We start from the raw sequence: 12,304 nt of genomic DNA on the forward strand, positions 1-12,304 counted from the left end.
GTCTTACGAGTACATTATTTAGAAAGTTTCAACTAAAAGTGGTGGATTGAGGAGATATGTTTCCACCTAATACATCCTGAATACTCACTAAAGCAACAAAAAGGGATTTTTTAAAAAAGGAGCAAAAAACTCACAAGGACAGGGCTGGGGTTGTGGCTCAGTGGTAGAGCGTGTGTCTTGCACATGTGAGGTGCTGGGTTTGATCCTCAGCACCACATAAAAATAAATAAACAAAATAAGGATATTGTGTCCGTGTATAACTGAAGAAATATTTAAAAAAAAACAATGACAAAGATAATGAAAGAGGAGACAAAGGGATGTCAATAAAATTTTCAAAGTTAAAAAATAGATAAATGGTAACTGATTCAACATTTTAGGGAAAGTGGAAAGCTCAGTGCCTAAAGTGGGAAAAGGCAACAAGCAAATTGATTAGTGCCCAGGAGTTCCAGAAAGGCTCAGGAACCAGAAGTACCCGGAACCTCTGAAGTTAGGAGGTGAGAAGGACTGGAAGCAGATTGATTGAAAGTCTATATTAGGAGCAGTGTGGACCCTAGATCTCTTTCTGTATTTTGTGCTGCATGCAGCCACTTATTCCTCACCCAAGTACCCCCCGCAACAAGGTTGGGGATTTTTACCTCTTGAACCGGACATAGCTCAAGTGGGGGTGATCAACCATTCTAAAACAGATGCATGGACACATAAAGTTTTTATATTGAGCAGCAAACTGCCCTCTCTAAACCCTTTCCCTATTCAACTCTGAGAATGCTGGAACCAGGGTTTTATCTTATTTTCAATGAGGGTGATGAAAATATTGTAAGATTTATCTCTAGGAAACATCCAGGAGGAAAGACTTACTTACCAGTGGTTATGTGTTCAGATTCTTGTTTGTTCACCTTAGAGAAAAGCCCTCAACAGCACTCATCCTACCCATTGAGGCTCTAATCAGCCATGTAATATAATTCTTCACTTTTAAATAGAGACAGATAACCAAAGATCAACAGACATTTGAGGAAAACCTCTAACATGAAAGTCAGAAATCAAAATAAATGGAGTAAGGTAGGTGGGAGGAAGATGAAAAGAAAAGTAAAGATAATCAGAAAAGACATAATACAGGGAATGGGAAAAAATATCTTAAAAATGACAATATTTTCAGAAATGCGAGAAGCTGTTTTATTCTCGAAATAGGAAATAGATAACTAAAAGAAGCAACTTTCAAGTGACAGTTTTTGCAGATCTGAACTATGCCCACAGAAGTGAAAACTGCAGTAGAAATGTTTGAAAATTAAATCATAATGTAGAACCTAAAAACAAAGAGATACAAAAATAGAAGAGAAAGAGTAAGAAATGTCCAATATATAAACAATAGATGTTGCAGGAAGATAAAACAGAAGGAAACGGGAAGAAACCATCAAAGAACTATTGTAGAACTAAAGTATAAAATTTCCAAGGGTGAAGTGGGGATTAACTAGGGCTTGCCATAGTGGATGAAAATAGATCTATACCAGGCCTTTTCTAGTGAACTTTCAGAAAGCTGGGGAAAAAGAGATCTAACAGGTTTTCAGAGACAAAGCAAGAGACTTGGGGATGTGAAAGACTAGATTTTTCAGTAGATATATTAGAATCAAGGGGTCCCTAATATCTTCAAAACCATGAAAATTATTAGCAACCTAGAATTCTATAATTGGTCAAACCAGAATCAAGTATGAGGTTAGAATGCTTTCATGTATTTGACATGCAAGATCTTAAAAAGTTTCTCTCTCTGGCACCCTCAAAGTTACTGAAGAATGGCTTCCATCAAAACAAGAGTGTAAACCAAGAAAGAGGAATACTTAGGACCTAGAAAAGTGGGGGTGCATCTTAGGATAGAGGTGAAAAGTATTCCTAGATTGACAGGTGGTAGGCTGAGTAAGAAGCCAGTTCAGGGTAGAACATGAAATGCAGTTTTTGGGTAGAATGTTTCCAGAAGGGAGGAGACAGGTTAGCAGATGTGCTGTGAACATATTGAGAGGAAGTCTTTAGTGTTGAAACTCCTGGTTAAATTAGAACAATGGACTCTTTAAAAATTTTTAACCACAGAAAAAACAAAGTTTTGTGAAAAGAAGAAACAAACCATAGCACCCTATGCACCCTATGTAGTTTAGCTTCTGGGCTGATACTTCATATGGCCATATTGATTGTTAAAATATCAATAGCGTCTTGGGCCTGGGGTTGTGGCTCAGCGGTAGAGTGCTCGCCCTGCATGTGTGAGGCGCTGGGTTCAATCCTCAGCACCACATAAAAATAAATAAAATAAAGGTATTCTGTCCAACTACAACTTTAAAAAAAATACTAGAGTCTTTATATTCTGATGGGTATAAAAGCAGTACCACAAGTATGCTCCCTGTTACCTTTCTTAAACACCTAGGCACTACTTTCTCTACATCCCACAATTAAAAGGTTAGTAATTGTTATGGCAGGAGTCCCTGGGTACCCTGGTCACTGCTTGGCCTCTTTTCTGATTGGTTGGTGTCAGTGTACCAATTAAATATTTAGAAAATTATCCCTACTTAGTTATGAATAATATTTGTGTACTCATAATGTAAATATTAATCCAACTAAAAATTATGATAAAATTACAATAGGAGGATTCAGAGAGATGTGTATGGAAGGGAATGTCTTATAGTACAGCTAACTTCTTATTTTCCATACTAGGAAATCTATGGATAACATCTGAAGCTGAAAAAGCTTAAAACTATATAAGCAGTTAATTTAGAAATTTAGAATTAATGGCAGAAAAAATAGCTAAGTGTTTAGAAATTGTTCTTCCTGTGAAGTGAAAATTATAAGAGTCTAGAGGTGTGGTATAAAGGATTGCTATTTGTCATTATATGCCTTTGTAAAGCTGTCGACTTTTAAAATCCTGAATGTCTAGATCATTGAGAAAAAAAATTAATAGTGTTTTAGTAGATATTAATAATGTTTTAAATAGAACATTAACAAATAATTTTAGTCATCTAAACAGCTTGATTTCTTTTTCCTCCAGTGGCAATATGATCACCTCACAGCCACTTATCTTCTTCTTCTGGCCAAGAAGGCTCGGGGAAAGCCGGTTCGTTTACGGCTTCCTTTTTCCTGTGGACCTGCTAATGCCACCCCAAAGGTAAATGCTAGAACCTCTCATGTGGATGCTTGCTAGTCTTGCCATGTACTACAACTCTGATGTCAAGGAGCCAAAGATAAATATTTTAAGACATAAACATTTTCAAGAGGAAAATAGGAAGTTTTGAATTTGAATTTTTTAAAAAATATTTTTTAGTTGTCAATGGACCTTTTTTAAAAAAATTATTTATTTATATGCAGTGCTAAGAATCGAACCCAGTGCTTCACACGTGCTAGGCAAGCATCTACCATTGAGCCATAACTCCAGCCCCTAAATTTGAATTCTTAAAGTTTGAATGTTAATGTGGCTTTTTGAAAACCTTCTCCCTCTACCCTTTTTACTCACAAAAGCAACTCATAATTATTGTAGAAATAGATTAGCTAAAAGGAAAATAGAATTGACTTGTAAACCTACTATGTATAGATGACATAGCTAATATTTTACTGTCTCCAATCTTTTCTAGTGTACTTGTTTATATAACTTATGCACACACAAGTCTTTTAGAGGATGTGCAATTGAATTGTAGGAAACAATTTTAAAGATCTGTGAATACAAGGTATATATGGCCCTTGTCAATCATGTGCTACATGATTGTGTCGTATGTCTCAACCAGACCTAATCTGCTTCTCTGCTTCACTCTGTAGTTGGTCTTTTTTTTTTTTTTTTTTAATATTTTTTTAGTTGTCAATGGACCTTTATTTATTTACATGTGGTGCTGAGAACTGAACTCAGTGCGTCACATATGCTAGACAAGTGCTCTACCACTGAGCTACAACTCCAGCTCCTGTAATTGGTCTCTTGACCAAACTCAGAACTAAAAGTATAGTGCAAGTGGCTGTTATGTAAAGAGATCTTTGAAGTGAGATAATCTTATTCCTAGGATGGTGTTCTAGCTATTTTTGGAATTTATTGGGTTGGTGAATACCCCATGCCCAGACAGATCTTTTGTGTGTTGACTCCATGAATCAACCTATCATCCTTCTGTCACAGATTCATTTAGGTCCAGGAGGATACAAAATCATGAGCTTTGCATCTGATTAGGTAATTGCAGAAAGGTATTAGATTCCTCTCTACTTAGGATAATCACTTAGCTAAATTTTAAAATTTATAACACGTCAGTTAAGTTGTCTGAGACATTTTCCTGAGTCATTGGATTTTCTTATATTTGACTTGGCATGATCTCAGTTGAGATACTTAAACATGATTTGTAAAGTATTCAAGTGAAAAATATATGGGAAGATATTTACTCTTATCTTCCATTTACCCTATAATGAACATTTTTTCTAATAATTTCATTATTGGGTTAGTCATTGAGTCAATTTTTATAGCAGATAGACTTGTGTGTGTGTGTGTGTGTGTGTGTGTGTGTGTGTGTGTAGTTGTAGATGGATAGCATGCCTTTTGATTGTTTTTATGTGGTGCTAAAGATTGAACCAAGTGCCTCACACATGCCACGCAAACATTTCTGCCACTAAGCTACAGCCCTATCCCCTCAGATAGAAGTTTTTTTTTTTTTTTTAATTTATTTATTTATTCTAATTTATTATACATGTCAGCAGAATGCATTTCAATTCATAGTACCCATATAGAGCACAATTTTTCATGTCTCTGGTTATACACAAAGTAGAATCACACCATTCATGTCTTCATACATGTACTTAGGGTATTGATGTTCATCTCATTCTACCATCTTTTCTACCCCCATGCCCTCTCCCTTTCCCTCCCTCCTTTTTGCCCTATCTAAAGTCCCTCCATTTCTCCCATGCTTCCCCTGACCCCCATTATGGATCAGCATCCACATATCCCAGAAAACATTCAGCCTTTGGTTTTTTGGGATTGGCTTACTTCACTTAGCATGATATTCTCCAACTCCACCCATATACCTGCAAATACCATGATTTTATTCTCTTTTAACCATAGATAGACCTTTTAATGTCAGGATGTGAAATTGAAATCAAATTTGGGGTCTTTTTTTTGGTTTTCGTTATATTTATTTATTTTTTCTTTAGTATATATGACAGTAGAATCCATTTTGATATAGTTGTACAAGCATGTACATCTTATTCTAATTAGGACCCCATTCGTGTAGATGTACACTTTGGGCCTTCTTCTGATCTTTATTCAAATCATTGAGCCTTGAAGCAAGCCACATGATCTATTTGTACTATTTTCTCCTTTGATAAAATCACCCTTTTCCTCAAAAATTCTGAACTATCAATCAATAGATGGCACATTCAGTGAAACAATAATACAGTCTGATCCAAGATTCATAAAAGATCACACCATCATCAACATTGTTAGCATTTCAGGCCCCATGCTGGATCTTGGGAAACAAATCTATATAAAGTGTGATACTTGCTCTTTAACAGTCAAGTTGAGGTATGATTGATCTATCTATCTGACTATCTGTCACACTCTATTATAGGGCCAGATGGTTGCCCGGTAAGTGGCTAAAGTTATGCTGTAGGGGATTTTGAGAGCAGGAGTGATAACCATGAGAAGTTTTGTGAAAACCATGAAAATGAGTTTGAAACTGGACTCACTTTGACTCAGCTGAGTTTTAAAAAAAGGAAAAGAAGGAGCATAGTAATCAGGATAAGATAAATAGAATTAGCAAAAGCTTAGGCACATCATAATGCTTAATGTATTCTGTTGACAGTAACTAGGCTTGTTTGCTTAAAATCAAAAGTTCAAGTAGGGGAAAAGTAAGAATGAGAGAACAAGAAAGTTGGAAGGGTGGGGAAGAGCTAGAATGCAGAGAGCATGTCAGAGTTTTAGACTTTGTACAATAGGTAATTGAGAACCATCAACTTTTTTTTTAATATAAAGGTTTTTCTTTCTTTCTTTTATTTAAGTTGTTGATGGATCTTTATTTATTTATTTTTTATGTGGTACTGAGGATCGAATCCAGTTCCTCACACATGCTAGGCAAGCATGCTACCACTGAGCCACAACCCCAGCTCAGGAACCATTGATTTTTGAGCAAGGAAGAGATAAGACTATGATTTTGAAAAATTTACCCTGTGATATATAGAATTGTTCAGTCAGGGATGGTATGTGTTTAGTTATTTCCTATTGCAGAACCCATGACGGCCATCATTTATACAATACTGAACTTTCCCCCACTGAGCCTAGACTTAACTTTAGTATTTTCCTCATCTTTGCATTACATGCAGCCAGTTCTAATTGGGCAATTCTGTAGAACTCTGTCACCTGGTTGAAAGGGTGGGGGTGGAAAGATAGTTAGCAAAGCCACATTGTCTGCATAGTTCAGGTATAAGCTTTGTCCTGGAGTAATGGCAGTGGGTCTAGAAAAGAAGGATGAGGTATAATAAATTCAGGTAAACTTACTTGGCCAGATTAGCATGATGAAGGAAAAGGAAGGAGGGAGAAATAAAAAAAATACAATAATACTCCATACTCTTAGACTTTAGGGTGAACGTGGTATACCCTTTGTTTATAAAGGGGAAAGAATGAGGGAAAATACGTTAGATGCTGATGAAAGTGTTAGCACAGAACCCCAAGTGTCATGTCTGTGGGAGATGTGTCATAAGACTAATTTACTCCTGGTAGAAACAGTTAATGTTTTGTATGTTTTTATGTAAAACACCTGAGTTTCAAAAGTCATTTCCTTTCCATCTTCTGCTTTGTCAAAGCTTTTTATTTGTAAATTTACAAACAAGTTGTCTGATATTGTAGTGATTGTGTGATACTGATAAGCTAAGTAAGTAGTATGCCATATAACTTAAGAATGTTCTAAGACACATTGTTTGAGAGTGAAAGAGTCTCCTGAAAATTAAAATAAAAACTTTTGACTTGTTGTTTTTGTATTTGATGGTGAGCTCATCCAAATTCCTATCTTTTATTTGTTTCTGCTTCCAGGACCTTCCTCTGTGCCTGGAACATACTGTTTTAAAAATCAAACAGTGTTGCTATTATCTCTAATTTCTTTTATCTTTTAATTCAATAGTCAAAGAATCTGAGCTTGGAAGATGTGACAAGTGATGAAAATTATGTGGCTGGACTAATAGACTATGAATGGTGTGAAGACAATTTATCAACTCCCCCAACACCACAGGTTAGTAGTTGTTATTACTATTTAAGGCAGAATAGGTCTCAATTATAAAAACACCTAGACTAACATGATGAGATCAAGTGTGTGACTGCAGATTTATTGAATAACAACTGAAAGTATTATTGAGAGATTATTGGAATATTAATGAAAGGGAAGGCAATTATTAGCAAGTTTAAAAAAACCAAGATTGAGCCAGGTGTGGTGGTGAATGCTTATAGTTCTAGTGACTCAGGAGGCTGAGGGAGGAGGATTGTAAGTTTCAGGCCAGCCACAGCAACTTAATGAGCCCCTGACTCAAGATAAAAATTAAAAAGGGATTGGGCTGTATGTAGCTCAGTGGTAAGGCACCTTGTGTTCAATCCCCAGTACCAAAGAAAAAAGAAAAGCCATGACTCCATTTTGTAGCACTATATTCTTCCTTTAAAAAAAAAACTTAAACATAATTTACATGTAGCTAAGTGGTTAAATCCTCCCTTCCTGGTATATAGATCTATGTTACTTGTCAGTAGAACAGACTAAAATAAAATAATCTACATGAATTAAAAAGAACTGGATATACATTTTCAAATTTCCTGGTATTGCCAATAATAACCTTTTTAAAAAAAATTTAAAATTTGTTCTAATTAGTTATATATATGACAGTACAATGCATTTTGACACATTGTACACAAATGGAGCACAGATAACAACCTTTTGATAGTATCTGATGTTTAAAATGTGTGGTACTGAGGTTTGAACGCAGGTAGTATTTAATTTTAATAAAAATAGTGCAAGGTAATTTGGAAGTGATTTAAGCATGCTGCAAAAAAATTGACTTTTCTTTTTCAGTGTGCTTTGTCTGGTAACTTTCTTTTTTCCAGTTTACCAAGCACTGGACAGAATCAAATGATCTGGAGTCTAAATCATTAACTCCAGTATTATGCAAGTCATCTGCAAATAAATTAAAGAACAAAGAGAATGTATATACTCCACAATCTGCTGTAAAGAATGAAGAATGTTTTGTATTTCCTGAGCCAAAGACTCCAGTTAATAAGAACCAGCATAAAAGAGAAGTACTCACAACACCAAATCATTACACTACACCCTCAAAAGGTATGTGCTAAGTGAATTAGGCAATGATCAAAATGTTTCAAATTTCATTGTTCTTACTGTGTTAAACATATATCAGGTCAGAAATTGCTAGCATTGCTGTCAGGAATTTCTAGAAGTCAAGTTGCTTCTTATTATATGCTATTTGTATTATTTGAAATGAAAGCATATTAGTTAACTTATAATCATTCTCAGATAATACTGAGGGTTTTTTTCCCCACATTTAAAATATTGAATCATAGCATCATAGGGTAGCACAGTAGAAAGAGCGAGTTAAAGCTTGTCTAATCCAACTCTCATTTTTTCACATCTTAGAAACCTGACTCAGAGGGCTGAAGTGATTTTCCTAAGGTCATATATTCAGGTTTAGACCTTGCTTGCTTAGTTACTCCCATTTAGAATGACTCAAACCAAAGTCTCTGCAGAACCCTTCTGGATACTCATCTGGATCTCCACATCTGGTTTCTGGTCCTGTTTTCCCTGTTGTTATTACTCGCCAAACACAGTAGATAGGGTAAATCTGTGATGTCCCTCTAGGTATCTAAGTCTGTGTCTAGTAATCACAACTCTCATTGCCCTTGGTTTTCTCTTTAGTTTAAATATCACCAGTTATTTAAACGGTTTCCCTTAACCCTTTGGTTACTGGCCTCAGCTGGATATATTCTACTTTTGTCAATGTGCCTGTTAAGATATGGTACTTAGGACAAAAACCCAATTTTCTAGGGTTACTAAGAAAATTAAACAAGATAAGACAGTCTTACCAAGATAAGGTAGTAAGTGTCATAACAGCAGACTCAGTCATGTTTATTATAGCTGCGCATAGTATGTAGTAGGGTCATATTTGCCAAATGAAGGAATAAATTAGGGCCTAAATGAATTTTATTTACCTTGATCCAGTCCATGTTTCTTTTAAAATGACACCTAAGCTTTATTAGCCTTATTTGTACTTATAACCTAGTACAAAAAAACTTTAAGAATTAGAGTCTTTGTTTTATTTTAAAATCCTGGGAACTCAAATTCTGAAGCATTGCCTTGTGAACTGCTGCTAAACTGCTTTTTACCATTGTGCTTCTAGTTTGGTAATGGAGTTGATAACCAGTTTCAGTGGTCAATCTATTATCCATAAAGATGTTATGGAAGACTTTGCCTGATTATTTGCTAGAAGTCCCATTATTGTGTTAATGGCATTTTTATTTCATCAATTCAAGTCCCAAAAATGTGAGGCCAGTTTTGTGTGATGAGTGTTTTTGTTTGGCTTCCTGTGTTACAAGGGTTCAATGTGATAACAGCTACATGTAGTAGGATCCCAAGGTTGCTATGATTTTATCTTTTTCCAATGAGGTATCTCATTCCTCTGTTATTTCTCTCAATATAACTATAGTGTCCTTTATGAGTCATAGATTGGTCAGGGAAATAAGATGAACCTTAGCTCACCTTATTTTATTAGTGGATTTTTAAAAAACCTGTTGACAATATGATCTTTACCATTATTGATACTTTTTATGTAACTGAAGGTTTTTAAATGTGAATGGTTTGAAATTTATTATCTTTTTAAGTGTCATCAGTTAACGTATCTTGTCCCTGTGAGATTGTGTTGGTCAAAAAGCTTTTATTAGCTGTTTTTCTTTAAATGTAAGAGCTGCCTAAGAGGGAAAGTGGCTGAAGCTATAATTGATAGCTTCCATTAGTGTATTTTATTTTTGCTGTGAGTTATTTTTGACACAAACATTAATTTCATTTTTGTGATTCCTGCACAATCCAGTCAGTGAGAGTTTTCAGAGGACAGCTATGTGTAGTAGCAGATACTTTCAGAACACAAAAATGAAAATTATTTTCATGGGTACTTCTGATTGCTCTTATTTTCTTCTTATTGTGGAACTAGAGAAAATAAAGCTTAATATTTATAAATAAAATCAAGCCTACAATCTCTCTTGAAAAACTTGATATCATATCTTTGTTATTATAAAGTAAATATTATTTCTAAAAGGTATAAAACTCTTAGATCATGAATGAAAAGTTAACTATTTAGTAGTAACCAGATTTGTTACTGAAAAATTGATACAAACTATCTGAGATTCAAATACCCTAAATAAAGTAAAGCACAAAATTCAGGAATTGGGAAATATAAAAAATAATGGATCTCATATTTCTTTTTTTTTTAAGTTTATTTAATTTATTTATTTTTATGTGGTGCTGAGGATTGAACCCAGTATCTTACATGTGCTAGGCAAACACTCTACCATTGAACTACAACCCCAGCCCTCATATTTCTTTAATAATTTTTATCAAGCATTTTCAGGGGACTGATCACTTTGCCTAACAGAAGTTGAGTAGGGCTGGGAATGGAATTAACACCTTATAATGCTACATCAATTATGGCATAAACTGGGGCCCTTGAATGAATATAAATTGATTTTTATTTGTAGAAGGAAGAATTATTAATCATGAAATTTATATTTGAATGATCTTTTAGATGTATCATAATAATATCATAAAATGTATGGCCTCAGTTTGCAGGAAAGAAAAGAAGAGCCACACATCAAAGACAAAATGATTTTGTTTTTATTATAAAACACATGGATATACTTCCTTTAAAAATTTGATCTGGGGCTGGAGATGTGGCTCAAGCGGTAGCGCGCTCGCCTGGCGTGCGTGCGGCCCGGGTTCCATCCTCAGCACCACATACAAAGATGTTGTGTCCGCCGAGAACTAAAAAATAAATAAATATTAAAAAAAAAAAATTTGATCTGGGGGGCTGGGGTTGTAGCTCAGCAGTAGAGTGCTTACCTAGCATGTACAAGGCCCTGGGTTCGATCCTCAGCACCACATGAAAATAAATAAATAAAATAAAAGGCATTGTATTAAACTACAACTAAAATATAAATATGTTTTAAAAAATTGAGCTGCGTGCAGTGGCAGTATACCTGTAATTCCAGCAATTCAGTAAGCTGAGCCAGATGGATTTCAAGTTTGAGGCCAGCCTTAGGTATTTAGCGAGACCCTGTCTTAAAACAAAAAAGACTGGGGTTTAAGACTGTGGTTGTAGCTTAGTGGAAAGCACCTCTGTGTTTAATCCCTAGTACAAAAAAACTTTAAGAATTAGAGTCTTTAACATCATTGGGTAAATAGTAACAATATTTCAAGTCAATAGGTAATATATACAGTATTGGTAGAAATTTTGGAACCATAGTACATCATCTACATATGGTTTTTGTTTTTTCTAATAGCTAGAAACCAGTATCTGAAAGAAACCCCAGTTAAAACACCAGGAAATTCAGCAGGAAGAGACAAGTTAATGACAAGTGTCATTAGCCCTGAGAGGCGGTAGGTATTCAGTTTTTCAGACTCTGAGATTTTTTGCTATATGTAATGAGATTTCTCTTTTTATCTTTGATAACTTTAATTAAGGGGAATCATGACATATATGTTCTATAGCAATGTCTGCAAGATGATGGTCTGTGACCATTACCAGAGCTGTTGGCTCTACCTTCTTCATGAAGTGGAATTATAACTGATTAGCAGTGGGACTGGCACCGTTTCTTAAAGTACAGATGGGAAGACAATGGCCCTGCCTCCAGCTATCTAGAGTTCCCTCTCTGAGGCCCATCTTTCCTTGCTCATCTGCCAGTAGAGCATAGGTATCTACTCACAACAGCTTCCCCCAGATAGTAGAGATACTAACTGGGTATTTGAAAGAAAACCCACCACTGTAGGATGAAATATTCTGCAACAATAAGGGCCGCTGTCTTTTATAACTTTTTAAAAAGCATGATACATTTTGGTGGACAGTTACAGTGATTAGAACGTGTAAATGACACTGTAGAATTATTACTAATTTTCTTGATGTGCTAATGATATTGTGGTTATGTAAGACAATGTTCTTATGGAAATGTATACTGAAATGTTTCAGAGTGAAGTGTCATGGTATCTTCAGATATCTCAGCAAATATTCACATACATTTAATGTATTTATACACATTGAAGAAAACCAATGTGATAAA

General features: G+C 35.1%; 1 protein-coding gene across 5 annotated transcripts in view; it reads left to right on the forward strand.

Moving 5' to 3' along the window:
- Melk (maternal embryonic leucine zipper kinase) overlaps nt 1-12,304 on the forward strand; it is an 81,362-nt gene that overhangs the window by 59,848 nt on the left and 9,210 nt on the right. For all 5 annotated transcript variants that reach the window (XM_027931014.2, XM_071600455.1, XM_071600454.1 and 2 more), the window contains 4 exons: nt 3,023-3,139; nt 7,110-7,217; nt 8,075-8,306; nt 11,531-11,627. In XM_027931014.2, coding sequence (XP_027786815.2) covers nt 3,023-3,139; nt 7,110-7,217; nt 8,075-8,306; nt 11,531-11,627 — 554 coding nt within the window. The remainder of the gene's footprint in view (nt 1-3,022; nt 3,140-7,109; nt 7,218-8,074; nt 8,307-11,530; nt 11,628-12,304) is intronic.

Source organism: Marmota flaviventris, chromosome 13 (genome assembly GCF_047511675.1).
Source record: "Marmota flaviventris isolate mMarFla1 chromosome 13, mMarFla1.hap1, whole genome shotgun sequence".
NCBI lineage: Eukaryota > Metazoa > Chordata > Mammalia > Rodentia > Sciuridae > Marmota > Marmota flaviventris.